Source organism: Typha angustifolia, chromosome 11 (assembly GCF_048772165.1).
Source record: "Typha angustifolia cultivar Huaian chromosome 11, ASM4877216v1, whole genome shotgun sequence".
Classification (NCBI taxonomy): Eukaryota; Viridiplantae; Streptophyta; class Magnoliopsida; order Poales; family Typhaceae; genus Typha; species Typha angustifolia.
In genome coordinates this window covers 13,809,390-13,830,639 of record NC_133249.1, presented here as the reverse complement: position 1 = coordinate 13,830,639, position 21,250 = coordinate 13,809,390, and the positions used below count along the sequence as shown (strand labels likewise).

The window sequence follows — 21,250 nt, the reverse complement described above, 5'->3', positions numbered from 1 at the left end:
ACTTGCAACCATAGAAAGAGTCATAGATCGGTCCAAAATTATATCCTTGTCCGATGTGCTGGTATGAAATGGTTGACTCTATCCTGGATTCCGTGGACTAATGTTCCCTCCATTGACTGGATCCAACCGTATCTCATCCGTCGCGCTCGAGATGGACGGTCGCGATCGCGTCGTCGAAGGAGTCCCGTGAGCTTTCCCTACTAGAGAGGGCTTTCCAGTAGCGGTGCGGATTCTCGAGGAGCCTAAATGGTCCCCAGACTCCCTCAAATGGAAAGGAACTGGACTTTCCGAGAGAGACTTTCTCTTTTTTCTTTATTCTTTTTTTCATCTCACAAGAAGAAGGAAGAAAGTGGAGTCTTTGAAAAGTCATGAATAAATATATATTATGCACAAACCAAATACCAAAACTCCACCTAAAATAACAAGAATTTAGAGGAATTTTAGTATAAAAAAATAAAACTCATATATTTTATAAAAGTTCTTGTTTCAATTTATTACTGTGACTTAAAAAGATATGTTGGTTTTTTTAATACTAAAAATAATGTGAGGGATGATTTTAAACAAACTAAAAAGATTGGTAAAATTAGGGGTGATAATCTGGTTGGTTAGTGTCGCGTCGAGTCATACTAATGCAAATATAAATATAAATACGACCAATTTATTAAATTAGTTAGAATTTTAAATGTGAATACGATCTGCTTATTAAACTAGTTATTATATAACATAAATTATTTAAATTTATATAAATTATTTAGACTATAAACTAATATTTTTAAGTTATAAATGAGTTTTTTTTTCAAGTTATTAAATAGGTTTAGCAGGGCAATAATATCATAAACGAATTATTGAGTCATTAATGAGTTAGCGGGGTAGGTCATAAATAGGTTAAATAAGTTAGGGTAATAACTATGAATAGAAACTATTTAATAATCATGTTAGACGGATTGACTAGTTTATCATCCGAACTCAATTTAACTAAACTCAAACTCATCTTAAAAGTCGAATTACCTTATCGAATTTCTCAATCAAAATAATTTAACTTAAATTTGAAATTAATCTCAACTACTCATAATATTTTTTCTCATTTACACAATTACTTATAGAATTGAAAATTTGTTTTAATTGTAAAATATAAAGACAAAATTACTCTTAAAAAGAGCAAGGATTGCAGATACAACTATATTTCTAATTAATGTATATAATATTATATAGTTTTAGTTGGTAGATAATGATAGAAATTAAAGGTTAGTATTGACTCATTTGTCAAGAGCCAAAGGATGAAGATTACCTACTGATTATACTGACCTCTACTTCACAAACGGAAGTTCGAGAAGTATTTTGTATTTTGGCTTAATCACAGGTAGTAAATTGCAAATTTCCCTTAAAAATCTTAATGGCTTTCGTGCTGTGGTAGTTGGGGGGTAGTTAATGGGTGCCGAGCTAGCACGCAATCTTCGTATCGTTTTCTCTTCTCTTTGCTGCAAAGCTACTAATTTTTCTCACCTCTTTCCTGTTTCCCAGTCCCCCCCCCCCCCCCCCCCCCCCCTCTCTCCTCCTTCGATCCGTGCTCTCTCTCTCTTTCTCTCTCTACCTGCGGAGCTTTGACTTCAGTAGTGCTCTGGTCTTCGGCTGCGCCGTCGGTAGTTCGTTTGCTTATGGATCCTTGAAGGGACCCTATGAGCCTTGGGAGTTCTCTTGGGAGATCCGAAGGAAGAGAAGACTAGTAAGGTATGTTTGAATTCGTAGAAATTTTTTTTCCCTAACCGGAGATAGGTTTTGCTATTTACTTTTGATGCAGAAGTTTCAGCTTTTAATCAGGAGAGCTTGGTTGGTTCTGTCCAGGAAGACTAAGCAGGATAAGAATTTTGACCGAAAGCTATTTTTTGAAGACAATAAATTTCGACCGAAATTAAATTTTAAATTGGCCGGAGAAAAAGGTGGGATTGCTGTAGTCTAAATTTTCTTACGTTCTGAGGTTTCGTTGGTGTTGGGAGAGATGCTACATTTGATGTTATAAGCAACAATTCTATAAAGAAGGTTGTTGAAGATGATACGGGGAATGTTTTAGTGACAAAGTTTTCTTGGGCTTTTTCTTTTCTTTTCTTCTGTCTCTTTAAGACTTTATATTCATCTTCTTGTGGAAGTACAATGGCAAGGGAAAGGAGAATTATTGTTAAAATCAGACATCATTTCTGAAAGATTAAATATTACTGCAAATTAAGAATTATTGTATGACACTTGTTAAGGATAAAAAATTTCTTGAGAAAGCCTACTTCTGATTGAAGCTCGCGTAAGTTTTCACCAGAGTTTCCAAGTAGTGGAGGCTTCCTCATATAGGTCCCTCGAAGTTAGTTCGAACTCTCTGTTATTCGTGTTCTTTATTTTATTTGATTTTAGTCGTAAATTGTATATTTGCTGTCTATTACAAGTGTTGCTGGTTTTTCTCAATGAAAGCTATTTTTCAGAGGAAAAGAAACTAGGAGAGGAATTCAATTCTGCAGCTATGAAGTGCCTCCCTTTCTTAAATGGCATGAACAAGGAAGAGCCGATGACAAAATCTGCATCAGTTCGCTCTGCCAGCACCACATCAACGGAACGTGATATGAGGAGATCAGGGTCTGAGTTCAATTCACTAAATGTATCTGACATGAGTTCAGACTCCCTTGTGAGGTCTCAGTATCCTAGTTTCTCGCAGAAGCAAAGTAATCTCAGAGCATTTACATTCTCAGAACTGAGGAATGCTACGAGGAACTTCAGTCGTTCACTCCTGGTTGGAGAAGGAGGGTTTGGATGTGTCTACAAAGGCACAATTAAGAGCTTTGAAGAGCCATATGCGAAGACAGAGATTGCTGTTAAGCAACTTAACCGCAAAGGGCTGCAGGCAAGGTTCCTTCGACCATTCTTTCTTGTATTTCTTCTGTTTCCAGCATAATGCATATGCTGATTTGCAATTAAAGTACATATCACTACCCTTGGAAAGGGAAAATAATAATAATAATTAGTAATCAGCTATCTGTGTGATTGGCTATGGAAAAGGTATACCATGTCGTGTGGAAGATCTCTTTCTATTTCCACATTTGCTAAAAGTTTATTTCTTTTATTTATGATGGATAACCACTGACCCTTGAAGTGAAAAAATTCTTTGATACTAAAAACTTGAAGTATATATCATGTTGAGCTTTGTAGTGTTATAGAAATTTCAATTTTCAGGTTGTTGCTTCCATAGATGGGTTATCGATTATGTACAATGAAATCAAGTAGTACTCTCTTTTGTGCTGTGGTAATACCAAAAATTTTTTTTAGAAGGCAGAGCTGGAAAATGGTAATTGGGCAGATGCTGATATTTAAAATCAAGCACCATATAAGGAAATTCTAGGAACATCGGGAAATTAGATGATTAAGAGAAAAGTTCTTATAACTTAAGTTCAGTACTTTCACGACTTTGGTTTGTTGCTTACTAGTACATCCTGAGATCCTATTCAGTTGTCCTCTCAGCTACATTGGGCTAGACTAAATCGTGGTGCTCAGGTTGTCATGCCAATCCAGGGATTTAGTCACATGATTCTTGATGAGCTCCATATGAAGATGATTAATTTCAGATATTCTAGGCCAGCATTTATGAGAATAAAGAATTTCCTATTTCAGTACCAGAAAACAGTGATGATTGATGTACATCATTGGTCTCATTGCCCAAGACCTGAACTCTTTGGTTTTTTTTTCATCCCTATATGGTTTTGCATGTATATATACATCGGTACGTACATGAATACATATAGGTATGTGCATAAAAGAACAATCTAGAAAGAAACATACTTAAACTACTTATCTCTTTTTTGAAGTTTGATCATTCAATAACTTCCTAATCTCCATCAGGGACACAAGGAATGGTTAACTGAAGTAAATGTTCTTGGGGTTGTTGAGCATCCAAATCTTGTCAAGTTAATAGGATATTGCGCTGATGACGATGAACGAGGTATACAGCGGCTTCTTGTATATGAATTTATGCCTAATAGGAGCGTAGAGGATCATTTATCAACTCGATCAACTACAACTCTTTCATGGTCAGCGAGATTACACGTAGCTCTTGATGCGGCTCGTGGCTTGACATACTTGCATGAAGAAATGGAATTTCAGGTACGTAAATATCTTTTTGTGGCAAAGTTGGGATCTTATCATAGGCCAAACTTGTTCTTTTTCCTTATGTTCCGTCTCCTATTTATCTTGTTGCTCATTGGCTAATTATAGATACAAATTCAGGAGAAAAGCTTATATTGGCCCAGGTTTTCTGAAAGATTTTCTTAATATTGGTGAATGATGCTATTTAGTCATGTCAATACTCAATATTATCTAGTTGACTAGATGGAATTACTTGAGATAAGACATTGGCCTTGCATCTTGACAGTACCATAAAGATTCCTAAATCAATGGATTACAACTTAAAAGAAAACAATTTGAAGTCAAGACTTGTTATTGATACCTTTTCTGCAGATCATATTTTTAAAGCATTCTCATGATATTTGTCACATTTACTTTATGAGAGAAGTTGAAAATTCCAAGATCACAATATCTTATATTACCATTGTTCTGCTTCTACTTCTTATGTTCCAAGCCTTATTTCTTATTTTATATTGGTGAATGACTCTACTGTCACTTGTCAGCCCTGTCTCAGTAACTTCTAAATGTTTTATGTCCTTAAATATAGTATAATAGTAATAATGAGGTGTATACTGTAGACATTGAAGAAAAACATTCACTGTATATCCGACTGTAGCTATACACAACAAGAAGAATTTGTCATTAGGTTTTATTAGGTTCTGTTCTACATTTCTATCATCATCAAACACTACTTTGTCTCTATTATTATTTTAGTCTTTCCTACATGGTGGAATTTAAAGATTCTTCATATCACTAATTTTTTATTTGGGAGTTTGAAGCTGAACCATCCTTAGGATTAAGGACCCTTGCTTTTCCTTTTAGTGTCCATGTTGCCCCATTGGACATGTCTGCACCTCTTGTTGCAATGACTCTGTGGACATGTGAAATGAATGATTATGCAAATAAGTTAGATGCTAGATCCTGAGAAATTTCCATGCATTTGTCAATGCTAAAATGGTTACCCAATCCACTCTTAGTTTATTAGACTAGTACTATAACCTCCATTTTTTTTTCCTATAGTTCGAACTTTGTTTTATAACTTCCAAATCACCTAGCACATGCTGACTATGTAAGTTACCCCACCTACTTTGCCACATTGCATCTTGATGATTCCATTAAATTCTGATGATGGAAATTCCACATGTATACAGATTATTTTTCGGGATTTTAAAACATCAAACATTCTCTTGGATGAGGACTGGAGTGCAAAGTTGTCCGACTTCGGGTTGGCTAGACAAGGACCAACAGAAGGTCTAAGCCATGTCTCAACAGCGGTATGTACAATGGGAAGGATATATTTTTAGTTCTTGCAATTCCTATGTAATGAGCTGTTGTATCTTTAATCAAAGCTATTGTGGGTTGCATCAAGGCTACAACTCTCAAAAGCTTTTATGAGCTGTTCTACAAACTTGAACTAGAACAAGAGTACAGGACTGTCAAAATTGATCGAACTCGCATTGTTTTTCATGGAAAAGAATTAGTTAGACCAACCTTTCTTGCCATCATAAATTTGCACGTAATGAGAGGAGGTGTTTCTTACATTCTATTGTTTTAATTTTACCTTGAGCTTTATATGACCGCATATTTATCCGAGCAGGTTGTAGGAACTCTTGGCTATGCAGCTCCTGAATATATGCAAACTGGTCGCCTTACTACTAAGAGTGATATTTGGAGCTACGGAGTTGTACTCTATGAACTTATCACTGGTCGCCGTCCAATTGATAGAAACCGCCCAAAAGGTGAGCAGAAGCTCTTGGAATGGGTTAAGCCCTACATAACCGATTCCAAGAAGTTCCGCATAATTGTAGATCCAAGGCTAGAAGGGCATTACTCTTTAAAAGCTGCAACAAAACTGGCTAGCATAGCAAACAGGTGCCTGGTACGAGCTCCTAAATCTAGGCCCAAGATGAGTGAGGTGTTGGACATGGTGCAAAAGATACTAGAGAGCACGGAAATTGGGGCTCCGGAACCCCCTCTAAGGAATACTGCTTCAGAAGACTTAACCTCACGAGCTCGAAAGAAGAAAGTACTAGATTTGGAAGGAAGGAATTGGGATTTGAAGATGGGACAAGGAATTCACTTGGTATGGCACGGTTGGAGACCAAAGCTTATGAGGGTTAGGTGATGATGCATATGGTGTGATAAAATCTTTCTCATTGTAAGTATGGTTATGCAGTAGCATAATTTTTCTTTTGCTGGGGAACATGCATGGTTTTTTAAAAGAGAAAAAGGGGGTTCCCACACCAACATGGGAGATGGAGCATGCAAATTTTGAATTTCTTTACCCGAACAATAATCTTCAGAATGAAAACTGTTGGCCTGTTGGCTTGTATTTAGCTTTTCTTTCTTTTTATTTTCTGTTTCTGTATCTGTTTGTTTGTAGCACGCGTTGTTGATTCTAGCCATGATCAAGCTGAATTTGTGGTTTCTCTAACTTATTGATTATATCTTGGTGATATGTATTTATACAAGTATATTTCAATGACATAGTAAATGTTGTTAGTGCTACATCACAAAGTATTATTCGATGACATATTAAATGTTGTTAGTGCTATATCACTCTTTCCAGAGGCACATAATGTCTTCAGCATTGGAAGTCAGTGAATAGATCTATACACTGGTATATTGCTAGATCTAACTCTGCATGTTTTCAAGGAAGCTGCATTATTTTTTATATGTGAAATGTCATTGATGAACAATGATTAATGATCAGTTTTTGTTTGTTTTTGAACTAAGAGAATCAAATGCTTGAAGCGTCCCATGCGATGTGCTAATTTAGCAAAATTCATTTTCTAATTTCTGAGAATAGTGTAAGATTATGGTGGTTTTTATATCATCTCCAAGAAAGATTTCTCTATATAATTTAGGAGTGTTCATACTTCAGAGGTATCTCACGTATGAAATTTGTGTTTAATACCTGTATAAAGAACTGCTACTTGGAATTGCATCAAGGGTTATGACAGCTGTAGAAAATGGCAGATGTTGAACTGTTTGGTGTAATATGGGTCTGCTTATTATCTGATGAGTAGTGATCTCAAAAAGAAAACAAATCTATTTCTTGTGAATGAATTGTTTTTCTTTTCATCATCAGACTCTTAAATTTACTTTAATTGCAATGTAGAGGTACATGTTGGATGAACTGGTAAGTTAGATCCAGACAAGAATTTGGGTCTGCTTGCTTGCCAATTTAATTACCTTTGCAAGGTGTCTATGCTTCTTGCAACTTGTGTAGCTCAAAGTATATGACTTGAGAGTTGCCCTTTGGCATCTTGGTGATGTATGACTATGAGCTTATCTTGAGAAGATGGACATGAAAGGATAATTTGGAAGTTCTTGGCAACTTTGGGATGATTGGAACTTGGTGTATATTTATTTGAAAATTTTCAACAACTTGTGAGAGCAGAACCTTTTCTTTTCAATATGTGACAAAGGAGAGTTTGGCATGATTAGTGGGCTGATGGAAACTTGCTGATGAACATAAATTTGGAAGTTTTAAACAATTTGTGAGAGCAAAAGTCTTTCAAGAATGTGTAAAAGGAAGTAACTTTGGCATGATCTATTCATCAGTGGATGATGGAAACTTGATACAGATGTCTGGTAGTTTTCAACTTGTTTCAACTTGTCTCAGTCCTATCCTTTCAGGAATGCAAGGGGAGAAGTATGACAAAGATATTGGGGGACAGAAATGGCCTGCAACAGTGATTAAGGGGAGAAATAACAGCTAAACTTTTTAGAATCCTATTTGATGCTAACATGCTAATTTGATGCTAATATTTATTAGTTAACATACCATTAATATATAACATGATATGCTGTCCACTATACCTTAAAAAAAAATAGATAACAAAAGCAAGCCTACAAAGTGCATAAATATATGTGTGTGTGTATATATATATATATATATATATGTCAGGACTTGAATAGTATTTGAAATCACTAAGACTAAGGAAATAGTCTCTTCTGAGTTCTAAAGGATTAGTCAAAGAAAAAAAAAAAAGCCCATCTCCTCAACTTTGACTAAATACTTAGGAATCATCAAAAAGGAAACTTGAGGCAATCATCCATGAATGCAGCACCACAAGGCTTGCATGTGGCATGGCAGAACACAAAGTCTACAACTTCCAACTTGGATCATTACTTCTTTTCTTTTTATCTCTTTCCCCTTTCCCTCTAATGCATATACCTAGAAGAGCCTTTATCTCTCTCTCTCTCTCTCTCCCCTTTACATGTATGTTTCCAGAGGGAGGTGCAGAAAAAATGAAAGAGTCTATCAAAAAAATCAATGTACATTATGAGATTCCATGTGGACAAAGGAACCGAAAGTGCACACACCGGTGGAGTTCTCTATATTCCAAAGGTTGCAAATCTCTTCCTACTCTTCATGCATAAAGACTCTTTTCTTCTTGCCACAGTTTCCTTTCCTACACCTGCTTGTAGTTAAGAAAGCCAATTCTCTCTCTCTCTCTCTCTCTCATCCATTCCATACAAGCTTGATCTTAAATAGCCGAACTCCGAGGAGTTGCCACAGTTAACTTAGAATAACAGCTAAATATCATAATAGTTATATTTTATAATACAAAATACTATTCATCAGAATTATCTTTTATACTACACACTAATTCAATTACTATTTTATTCTTGATATCTATCCTATCAATCTAATTAATATTAATCAGAGTATATTCATCATAATTTCATAAACGAAAAAAATATATTTCTCTCACACATACTAACTTTGGTTAGAAAAGCCGACATCTCTAATCATCTCGATGAAAATATTATTAAAAAAAAGAAGAGAAAACATGCCTAATATTATTTTAAGTAATAAAGTATAAAATTTCTATCACTTGGTTTAGTATTCAATCACAACATTTTGCTAACTTCATAATACACTTGTAACCCAATCAATTCAAATCATTTAAGAGGTTGTAATTTTCTTAACCACTGCATTTTCGTGTCACTCTTTCGTACCTCCAATTGATAACCTTTTTTATTTCCCATACATACCATCCACCCATTCTATATAAGGCTCATTGCAGCCATTACAGGCTATGTTTCTTTTAATTAATATATAACATGCGAAATATAAGTAGTAGGCAAATTCGATACAACTTGAGGTTAATTCACAACTTGCACGCTATCTATCGAGCTTTTAGAGCTTCATACCACCCATCTTTATTATAATAATAATAATTATTATTATTAAGATTATTATTGGAATTATAATCTTATGGGGAGATTCTTTGCAGAGGGGGGAAGTCATGGTATGATTTGGAAACTCTTGTACGTATCTTGCAAAGGAGTGCAGAATGATTGATGTTAGCTAATCAAAACGTTGACTAAAACGATCCCTTTGTGCTGGATCCAAGTCATCGAGATTATGATATCTGACCCACTTAGACCCATGCCTTGGGATTAATTACTTAGACCAAATCACCTAAACCTAGCTAAGTATAAATTAAATAATTAGGGAGGGTTTTTTTTTCCCTCTCTTCAATTTACACCGTAGTTTTTCACTATTCTTGCTTTGATCCTTGAAAATCGAGCTAAACTGTAATTTGCCAAAGCAAGGATCGAATTGTAAAATGGGGGAAAAAAGTTGCGAATAAACATATTAGGTAGGGTGTTAAATGAGAAAGTTTTCAATCGGCCCGATTCACGTCGGAGTCAAATCTTTACTCCATTCAATGCGTATCAACCACTCCAATTCCAGCCACGCGTTTAGAAATAAATGCAATTAACTCGACTTATCCCGAAATCGACCGTCCACCGGAGATCTAACGGTCTCTATCGTTATGTCCTGGGGCCCGCCTTTGTACGGAACGTGGGGCCCACCTATGACAGCCGTGGCCCGTAGCCGCCGGGGACCTTCTGGAGGATCTAGACCGTACACGTGTACTTTGAGCTCATCGACGGTGGGGAATCGCCGTTGGTGAGCAGCCAGCTAAGGGGCCACTTGGAAATCTCCCCCACTTAATGCACCGTGACGTCAGGGAGGTTCCCTTAAATCTCTCGTCTCTCGTCTCTCGTCTCTCTCCTCTCTCCTCTCCTTTCTCGCGGTTATTTCTTGCTCCCGAGTTCGCTTAATTCTCGCGTGGCGTCTCGAAGCCGCGCTATAATCTCTTTCTCTTTCTCTGATCGATCGATACATATATGTATATATGCGAAGGATTTGATTTGATCGCGTTTGAGGTGGATTTGCTTCGATTGGAAGTAAGTCCGAAGGATTCGTTTGATTTCTGCATCGTTCTTGATAAAAGATCTATATCCTTGTGATGTTGATTGGAGGTGGTTAGATGATCTAGTTTTGTAATTCTTTATCCTTTATTACACATGAAGAAGAGATGGAAGTTGTAGTGAATTCAGGAAAGAGTATAGGAAATTGATGGAGGTTAGATATTATCCATTTTGTTCTTGTTCGATCTGATTAAAGTTTGACTCGTTTGATATTTATCGGAAACCCCGATGGTTGTTAGACTTTTGAAGCTTTCGAGTAGATCTGAGATTGCCTACACTTTAATCTGCATATGTCTTTCTTAGAGGCGTCAGCAAGATGATATTTCTGCGGTCGTGGTAAAAAGCTGCTTCTTTCATCAGTTTGACTATTAACACAATAAATAATTTTCTCTGTTCCTTCAAATAAAGCCAGAATGACAGTATTTGTCTCATAATTGAGTGTTGTTTGTTAGAGCAGGATGTCTTGTAATTCATCAGGAAGAAAGGACATATTATTGCTAATCCTTTCCATCTGTTCTTCCTTTTCCCATTCTCCTCTTCATTAGGGTCCTTCTTGTCTGTGTTTGTTGGTTCCTCTTCCTGCTAGTCTGCCTGCCTGCATTTGGTGGTCTTCGGGTCTTTCAAGGGCTTCTATGTTTGCTAAGCTCGATATATTGAATATCCTCTATTGGTATTTGCCAAGGTTTCTGGATACCTTTCTGGAGATGTGAAAGATATGAAAAAGAAAACTCAGTGCGTCTCTCAAGATAAACATTTGCTGGGGGGGTGCTTGAATTGGAATCTAAAGTAGAAGCTGGTAAATGGTTGGTTAACATGGACAAACCAGAATAAGCCAGAGTTTTAAGGACTTGAAGAAAAATCACGCTCTTCTTTTCATAATGTCAAGTACCCGTAAGAATTCACAAAGCTAAGTTTCTCAGAAGTATGGAGATTTTGGCAGGAACGTATTCTGTTAATATGCTTGATGAGCTTTGCTTTTCAAATGGTATGCATTTTAAGAAGCTAGAGATGCTTAATCGCTGTTCCAAAGTTGAAATATCTTACGCCTACTTTCTCTTATAGAATGTGTTGGTGGTTCATCGGAGAATGTCACCCTGTTAAGATGTCATATTCTAGTGATCCTGGAGAAGATTCCCTAAACCATAAGGTTTTGAGTGATCTGTTTATTTAATTTCTACTCTGTCTTAGTCAATTTATGTGATTTAACTACTATCCATTTAGATAGTGGTGCAAGAGTACTGAAATATATCATAAAATGGTACTTTGAAGCTAAATTTCATCAATTTTCAGGATTGACTCGGGAAATATACAGTCATACCTGAAGGTGACCGCAAGATCTTGACATTGGATTAATTTATTTCCATCAGAGTTCATGTCAAGAACTCTATTTGATGTGACTGCATTCTCCTGAAGAAAGTAATTCCAGCTTATGCTTATGCACAAGCAAGATCAGGATGTCCAACTGGAGTTTTGACTTTCTTCATGATCCATATTCAAATTCTGGTTATTATGGACATAATACTCAAAATGATGTCGACTTCTATTGTAATGCTTATGCTAGAGATGGTAATTTTTTGAATTCTTCTCCAATGCAGAATGATGCGATCATTGTGCATGCTCTTAAAATAGAATTTTGACGATTTGCTTTTGCAGAAGTACCTCTGTCTTCATATGCAGATCAACAATTGCATGAATCTGTCAGACATGATTGGTTCACTGCTTCTACGATGAACTACAATTATGGTACTCTAATTTCCAGAATTTGCATAAGTATTCGCTTCTGTCCTCTAAACCTGTTCATTTCCATTTCTTCCTAAGATGGACCCTTCTCATGTAGGAAACGAGGGTGGTCAGGATGAGGCAGATGATATGGAACACTCCAGTTCATGTTCAAGTCCTGTGGGAAATTCATTTGAAGGGGATGCATGGTCACTAGAGCTTGCAGATGATTTTTCAGAAATAGATGGCGAAGTCAGCCAGAGGTTTAATAATATGGTCCGGATTCATGTAAGTTTACCAATTGGTTCAAGTCCTAGGCACTGTCAGCCAGATAATGCGTACATGAGCAAGACACCTTATCACCGCTGACTTTATGTAGATAAAAGCACGTTAAGCAAATTTGTTGGCTAGCTACCAAACAACTAAGATATCAAACTATAGATGATGTTTTACTTATTTTTGTATTTTGTAGTGCTAGTTTTGTAATTTATCTTAAATTGTACTTCAACAACCTCGGAATAAGAGAACAACCAACTAGAGCACCTTTTTTGGCTTTTCTTTTTCTAGGTAAACTGTTTTTCCAGCTAAACAAGGATTAACCTTTGAACTTTAGGAGATATGTCAAACCTTTGCCATTGTAGATTCCAGAACATACCCAAAGTTATTCATGACCTAGCAGAAAAGTTGTCACAATGCAAAAGTATGGCTGGCTAAGTGATCTATAACCAAATTTCTCGCGATAACACTTTTGTCCTGACTATTAGCATGTCCTGTTTTACCTATTACATACCCATACGTTTCCTCAAACAGGGTTAAAAATATAGTTTGCTTGCAGTATTGCATTATCTTTGCACATGGATATTTTATGGAGCTTAAAAATATAGTTTGCTTGCAATTTCTGGTCATTTATTTATTGATTTATGTGACTATTCTGTGATCCTATTCCTTCAATCTTTCCTTGTATATGCCATGTTACCTTCATAATTAGCTCCCACATTTTCGATTAAATTCTGGTGAAAGTTTTCGATTAAATTTGTGGGGCCTATCTGAGACGTGTAACTCTTAAAATTTTTGTAGCATGTTCCTAGAATAAATGGAGAAATTCCTACTGTTGATGAAGCCACTTCAGATCATGAAAGGCTGATATACAGGTAACATGTCTAGCTGTTCATGTTTGAACTATTATTATGAGATGAATCTTTCAATAATTTTAAGAGGGCCACACTTTGTTTGACAGTAAGGAGATTATTGAGGTCAAATGAGAAGGTATGATCAAACAGATAAAAAAATGTTGTATACCAATTAGAACGTGTTGTTTTTCAAGTCATTGTAAGAGTGCTTAGACGTTAAATTGTATTTTAAGAGAATTAAAGGCTTATTGGGTTCCTTTTTCTCAAATTTTACTAGATGGTCCGGTGATGACAGGTTCCAACCTTACCATCATTAAAAAAATATTGCCTTCTATCTGGTCTTAAAATAAATTTAAATAAGCTATTTATGTTGATATTAGGTTGGTATCTACAAGATACCAATTTCACTGATCCTACTTTTGTGATTGTGCTGACACAAGAAAAAATCACATTTATGTGCTTTTCCTTTTCCTTAATAGAAATTCTGGGATGAGTGTTTTATTAATTGGCTTCTACGACGATATGATTATTTCCAAGTAATTTCTGTATTGACTGAAATATTATGAAATCTACTTTCTATTAATATGCAGCAAGCAGTTTTACCTACACTTAAAATTGGCTGGTTAAGATTTATTCCTAATATGGCTGGAAGGATCAAGGATATTTTTATGGTCTTGGTCTTTCTCATGTGATGCCTCTATATCTTTTTATTTATTCTAGAGTCTGAGTGTTATTTGCTTGGTTTTGTAGGTTGCGTTTATATGATTTAATTGAGCGTAAGGTCCTGGGAGATGGTAACTGTCAGGTTAGTATGGTTGTCCAGTTTTCCTTGTCTTTGTAAGAATTGTGTACCATGTATATACCATAGAATTCTATTAAATTAAAATGTAAAAAGGTAAGGGAAAATGCCATTAGTGCATGTATTATGCTGCAATTAACATTGTTGTGACTAAGGAAAATTCTAAGATCAAGGTAGAATCATTATTAGTTTATTACAGGTTTACATGTTATTACATGTATTTATAATTTATTTTCATGTACTTATAATTTGTTTTCTTTTCTCTCTTTCTGCATCTATGTCACAATGAAATAAACTACAAGTTGGTACAAAGTTGATTTCATGAGCTAGACTGAAATGAAATTAATCTTCTTTTCAGATTAAAGGAGAGAATGAAGCTGGCTTGCTTGTGTTTTGACATAACTACAATTTTTGAAACATATCTTTTTTATTTTATTTTGAAGCCAGATAGCTGTACTCATATTTTCTTTTGCCTTCTCTATTCTTTTCTAAGCTGCCAAGCATGATTCAGAGTCATTTAAACACTTACTTTAGAGTCAGCTGGTTTCAAACTCAAGCAAACAAGTTCTAGCTGCTTTCCTTTATTTCTGGTATTATTTTATAAGAGAAACCTGACTTTCTAAGCACTATCTACATTCATTGGTTGATATCAATTATCAAGCTGTCATCCGTCTGTTGGAATGCATTTGTCTCTTTTCATACCTCAGAATAAGTTTGGATTCAACTCATTCAGCCCTATAACCAAAAGAGTTTTCCATCCATGCAAGTGCTGAAATTAGTTTTCTGAAACTCTTTGATTTTCTATGTGTTAACATGACTTCTGATATTCTCAACTCTCCAGTTCCGAGCATTATCTGATCAATTTTACCGGAGCCCAGATCACCACAAATTTGTGAGACAGCAAATTATTAATCAGGTCAGTATTTTGAGCTATCAATTTTTTTAAAAATATATAGTTTGCTACTCGAGGTCTCTTATTATGGTTGATCTGTTGTTTTCTCATGCATCCTACCATGTCCATTTTCCCCAGCTTGAATCTCATCCCGAGAATTATGAGGGGTATGTACCCATGGCATATAGTGAATATTTGGAAAAGCTCAAAAGGTATGATCTATTTCTCATAAAATGATTATTTCTTATTTAATTATGCTCTTTAGAAGCACATTTATTTCTAATTCAACATTACATGTTAAACAGAAGTGGGGAATGGGGTGATCATGTGACCTTACAGGCAGCTGCAGACTCGGTATGCTTTCCCTTCTGTCTTACTTGCCACACTTCCATTTGGATCTGTGAGCAAGCTTATTGTCTACATTTTACACCAACACTGAAGTTGTCTTTTGGTGGTATTTAGTTAAATTAGTACTACTTATATTACAGTACATTCTCTATATTGTAACTCTGCACTGATGTTGGTGACTTGGCTAGTGTTAATCTGCAATTAAGGATTATATAGCAGCTGTAATTTTGGGGCTGTAACAGATCAATGGCTTCATTTTGGAGAACCTCCTCATCTGGGTTTCTAGCCAGTAATTCCAGTAATGATATTTCTCTCAGTGCGGAACCTCATTTGCTATGGAGTTTATGGGGGTGTTTGGGTAGTGGGACACTTGTGACCAATCCTGAGAATTTCTAAGTAGCTGTACCATTAAGCCTTTTTTTTCTCATTGGTGATCTGGAACTAATTAAGCTCCATCTTATGGAAAAACTGGTAAATATAGCTGCTTGTTAGTTCATGTTATGCCCTAAAATTTTACATCTTAATATTCCTTTAGGCTTTTTCATGTTTAGTTCGCATATTAGAGGCCCATCTCTGTTGTAATCCAATACTCGAGTCAACAGTCTGTACACTGCCTTGATGTGGCTCTCTGCAGTGACATGCCATTAGCTTAGGACATTACCAAACAAACAGAACAAGCTAGTTTAGTGAAATACTATATGATGTTTTCTTCGATCTAGAAGTCATATTTGAGGCTGCATATTGGATGATTAGTTTATCTTGTACATTTCTTTATCTGCCAAAGTTTTCACATAAATATAACTTCACTCTTTTCAAGAAATACATTTGATTTTTCTTCCGGTAATTAACATGCAAATGATTAAAGATACCCTTAAATTTATGGATTGCTCTTCTTGATTATCTTCTGCAGTATGGAGTCAAAATTTTTGTTATAACGTCTTTCAAGGATACTAGTTACATTGAGATTGTGCCCAAGATTCAGAAGTCTAAGCGAGGTATGTTTCAGATTGTTGATTTCATCTGTACATTATGATAGCAAAAAATACCTTTTAACCCCATTCCTGCCTGAATTTCTATTTGTGGCACTTAGCCCGATATGATTTTGAACCATTTGCAATACATAGTCCTTAAATTTTAGAAATGAGAAGAAATTGGAATGAATTAAGTCGAAGACATCGATTTTCACAAAAGTCCAATTTCCCAACTAGTTAATGTGAACTATAAGGAGCACTTCTGTGACTTTCCTTAAAAAGTAGTATCCGCCAAGCAATTGCGTACAAGTTAGAACCCGAGTGATTAAATATCATAGATGAAAGTTGAAAAAGTCAGTTTGAATTTTGGATCAAGGATAAAATGTGTTTTCCCTCTGTGATAATAAGCTGTATATTACAGTACTTTTGTTGGAATCTGATATGCCTAATAGCATGATGAATATGAATGTAAGATAGATTGTACTTTGTTGTGCGAAAATGTAAGTTCTTTTGACATGCATGTTAGCATTCCAGGATAACACACATATGCATGTCCATCATGTCAGTTTTTGGAAATATATATTAAGCGATTGAAGATGTTTCCTTTACAAGAGTTTGCAGAGTTATGTAAGTGGGTGCATATCTCTACAACATGGATATGAATATATGCAGAGCGATCGATTGTGTCAACAAGCATGATGATGAGTTACACATTACTGCACATTGTCTCTAAGTCCCATAAGTTTCCCGGTCTCACTTGGAGGTAGAACATACGTGTTCCAGATACTGCAAAAAGATACTCATCTCCACAAAATAATTTATCGGAACACAGATGTCTCATTACTCACTCGGCAGTTTACCTACCTGTTATTCAGTTTTCTGTAAACTTATATGTTTCCATTTTCAATAGCATGCTAGCATTTTCACACAAAAATTCTAGTTAAATTTATTTGATCAGTGAATCGGATGGGTAATCGAGTATAACCTTTTCATGCCATCATATGTATTTGTTGAGGCCATTATGGGTTGGATCACTATTTAATGGGTTATTCTGTAATTTACCGACTTCTGTCTTCTGAATGCATACTTTTGCAAGTACACTAATCTGTCGTTTCAATTACTTTTTTTTGACCATTTACTTATTTAGGCCCGCAATGACATAAGATTTTCTCTTTTGCAGTTATATTCTTAAGCTTTTGGGCTGAGGTACACTATAATTCAATTTATCCTGAAGATGGTGAGTAGCTAATACTCAATTTTTTGGTTGCGAGATAAGAAAATTAGGATAGGGATAAAACCTAAACTTATCACAGGATAAGGGATGATGCTATCTCATTCATATCTTTTTTTTGGTCTTTGGTTGAAAAAAACAGAATAAATGTAACAATGTATTTGGGAAATAAGGGATAAGAATGGTGTTTGGTTGTGATAAATGTGATAAGGGATTAAAATAATCAAATTGATCTTATTATTTTTTCCTTGATTTAATATAATAGATATTTGTAATTTTATTTTACAACTATTATATTGTCTAGTTATTTTAGAAATTTCTGCCCAAGAAAAATTGACTGAATTCATTATAAATAACATCATCAATGGGCGGCATCCTATATCAAAATATTTTCATTATATACATATTATAAAATATTACAAAGTATATTATACACCTCTTTATCCCTGTTGCCAAATGGGCCGTCTTTTAAGCAAGTCATGCAACTCAAATTATACCTTCAATGTGAAACTCCTAGAGGTTTAAGTTCTATATGAATATAAAATCTCTGTGTCTCTCATAAGACTTATATGAATAGTTTCTAGTTGTCTGGATGAAAATGATTAGTTCATAAATTGTCAAACGAATTTAATTTTGCGGCATCAACATTCTACTCACCTGCTTGTTTTCTACGGTTGGTGCAGATCTACCAACCTCACAAACAAAGAGGAAGAAAAAGTGGTGGCACTTTGGAAACAAGCATTAAAGTAGTAGCATAGTGGGCCCAAGCATGAAAGGATTTGCTTTGTTCGGCTCATCTTCCAGATCCTCAGATTCCATGCAAAGTCCTTTTTATCCATATTCGATTCGTATAAAGTTACGTTCATATATATATATGTATAAAGCTCGTTCGTGCCCAGACTACAAATTTTTACTTGGCGTTTCTTTGCCTTCTTCATATAAGCAATTCCATGAAGATGGCAGTTATTAGCTACTGCGGCTCTACTTCCATAATTCATCTTCACAAATGTTTTTAAGTCTTCCAATTTTGTAATGTTATTGAATCAAACTAGTGGTATTATCATACATTGAGAAGAAAACTCGGGAGAGTGCAATTTCACCACCTATTCTTCCTTGTGAATGTAATGAACGATTTGGTAGGTATTCTTCCCTACTATCAAGGAGGTTATGCAATCAGTTTTAAATTTAAATTATTATTATGGAGAAAATTGATTGGTGGTTTAATGATTTAGTTCAACCTCAATAATGTGATTGATTTGAAGGAATATATCGATGACGTTTAATTTAGAGTATTAGTTCGGTGATGATCTAAGTTCTCTCTCTTTCTGGTACTATTCAATGGTTTTGTTTGGCGTATTACAAAGTGAAATATTTAAGTACATTTTGATTGATGTACCTTAAATGTGAATCAAAGAAATGGACGTGATGATGTATACACCTATTCATCCGAGATAGAAAAACGTGCACGTTGACTTAAACATTCACGTGGACTATTCTTCTGCATATTTTAATAAATAGAATGATATCTGGTTGCTATTTATAACTAAAAAGGACTTAATTTGTAGATTATGAGGGTTTACACGAAACAAATGAAGCCTTAGCAAACAGCGCATAAATTTTAATAAAATAAAATAAAAATAAAAATTTGAAGTTTAAAATTTTGTTTAGTAGAAGAAACTCTACATCAGCTCCACAAGTCATCTACCATACTAACGAAAATGTATCTATTTACCATTTCATTATGAACTAATCTAGATTAAATCCTTGAAATTAAGTCAACGTGAATAATCGATGGTTTCACTTTAATAAAATACATCTCAAAAATTAAACATCGGATTCAAAAGTTTACAGCCCTCCTAACTCTGGATTGGCGAGATCATATGCAGATCTATCAGCTGAAAAGGAACTGAAAGCAACTTTCCACCCTTTTAAGACCAAAACTACAATTCTCCATTCCTTCCAGATCTTTGTTGAACCATTCGAAGCATTTCCAAGGGAAGACCATTCAAACTCCATAGCTATAAGAATAATAAAACTTTTGGTTTGATCCAATCTCAGCTTACCCTAACGTATTTTACACTTAGTTACACAAGTTGCAATCACAAGTCAACCGTTAACCGAGATATAAAAAAAGACTTAATTACTTAGATCTTAGAATATTTTAATACACTTAAAAGCATTTAACTCTCGCATTGCGGTCCACGCTAAGTTGCAACTTATAACCATTAGTCAAGAAATAGCTAAGATATGAAAAGACTTAATTACCCTCGTAGACATATTTTCTCATTGCCAACAGAGAGCAAAGAATACAAGAGGACTATAATTAGAGGATGTGCATGGTTTTGGTAATAACTTATTGTTATCATTCCGCTAAAAGCTTGAACATCTTATAATATCAAATGGGCATGCGATGGATGGATGGATGGAGACCATGCACGTCCAACAAAAGAAGCTATCCCATTGGCGGTGGATATTGACCTGAATGATATCAAGGGAAGCTAGCTACCACTCTAATTCTATGTACATCTCCATCACTACTTTAAATTCGCATTGCATATCGTAGACAACATCTCTATCAATCAATCCATCCATCCATCCATCCATCCATCCATCATGATGCTGGATAAGCTACACGAAAGAGACAAGTATTCTTCTACTTTCATCTTCTTCCTGTTGTTCTTTCCTTAAGATATGAACGTCAAATGATAGACATAGGATTAGAGTTTTAGAGATTAAAATCTCCATCTTTTAGGTACATAAAGATAATAGAGTTTGGACTTTGGACCCTAGGATAAAGTCAAAAATATCATAGGAGGGGTATATTTGGTATTTACTTTATCTCTTTTTATTTATGTCTAAGCTCGTTAAACCAGTTCCTATACTTCGCCACGATATAAGTAATAAGTGGGACCGAAAGATTCTCAATTCAATTGAATAGAAAATTACTATAATACCCCATTATATTAAACATAGCAAAGAAAATAAAATTATCAGAAAACCTAAATTATTATTCTCTCTAATTAGTTTGTCTAATAAATGTAAAATAATATTTTAATAATTTTGATAGTGCTATGTTAAATTGGACGAAAATTTAGGAGTCTCATTAATTATAGGAATTGGTTTAATAACAAAATTATTACATAGGGTAAAATAATTTTTAGCATAAATATATAATACATATAACCATTAAAAATAGAATATTATGACTTAGGAAAATAGAAAACGAGAATGTAGAGTGGACGGAGCATATTGAAAACTAGGCGTCTAAACGATAACCGACAGAAACAAAAGAGAGGATACCACATGTTTACTTGTAGAATAAGAATAACATTTTTCTCGAATAAACCTCCTTATTCTGATGTAGTTAGTATATAAACACCTGTTCACTTCAGGAATAAATTCTTTTTTATTATGGAATACAACTATTTATTCCATACTAACAGCTAAATTTCATTACAACACTATTTTAGAATACAAATATTATTGATCAAAATTACATCTCATATCACACGCTAACTCAATTATTAATTTACCCTTAATATCCATCTCATCAACCTACTTTATATCAAATCAAAAAATATTTATAATAATTTATAAAAAAAATTATTTTTTTATTCACTTTATATCATATCAAAAATAAATTATTACGCTCTCATTTTAAAATACAAGTGAACAAAAAAATAATTTTAAAAATAACAAAGAGAAACATCATATTCTAGAATTGATCCCAGGAGTACTCCTACAGTAAACGACGACTTAGTATATAAA

General features: G+C 34.7%; 2 protein-coding genes across 6 annotated transcripts; both read left to right on the top strand.

Moving 5' to 3' along the window:
* The first annotated feature begins 1,545 nt into the window (after positions 1-1,545).
* On the top strand, positions 1,546-6,589 carry LOC140769970 (serine/threonine-protein kinase PCRK1-like). Of its 5 annotated transcripts, none has more exons than XM_073110899.1 (6): positions 1,546-1,728; positions 1,843-1,937; positions 2,466-2,881; positions 3,874-4,134; positions 5,307-5,429; positions 5,753-6,589. In XM_073110899.1, the coding sequence occupies exons 3-6, from the start codon at positions 2,504-2,506 to the stop codon at positions 6,278-6,280; spliced, it is 1,290 nt and encodes a 429-aa protein (XP_072967000.1). In that variant the 5' UTR covers positions 1,546-1,728; positions 1,843-1,937; positions 2,466-2,503; the 3' UTR covers positions 6,281-6,589. The 5 variants fall into 5 exon arrangements, with proteins under 5 accessions (XP_072967000.1, XP_072966999.1, XP_072966997.1 ...); XM_073110898.1 differs by having other exon boundaries at positions 1,819-1,937; XM_073110896.1 differs by lacking the exon at positions 1,843-1,937.
* Positions 6,590-10,179: 3,590 nt separating this feature from the next.
* Positions 10,180-18,675, top strand: LOC140769669 (OVARIAN TUMOR DOMAIN-containing deubiquitinating enzyme 12-like). The gene is made up of 12 exons (XM_073110476.1): positions 10,180-10,368; positions 11,683-11,958; positions 12,046-12,135; positions 12,230-12,399; positions 13,189-13,262; positions 13,992-14,046; positions 14,882-14,956; positions 15,071-15,144; positions 15,238-15,286; positions 16,191-16,275; positions 17,432-17,488; positions 18,166-18,675. The coding sequence occupies exons 2-12, from the start codon at positions 11,847-11,849 to the stop codon at positions 18,225-18,227; spliced, it is 903 nt and encodes a 300-aa protein (XP_072966577.1). The 5' UTR covers positions 10,180-10,368; positions 11,683-11,846; the 3' UTR covers positions 18,228-18,675.
* Positions 18,676-21,250: the final 2,575 nt, after the last annotated feature.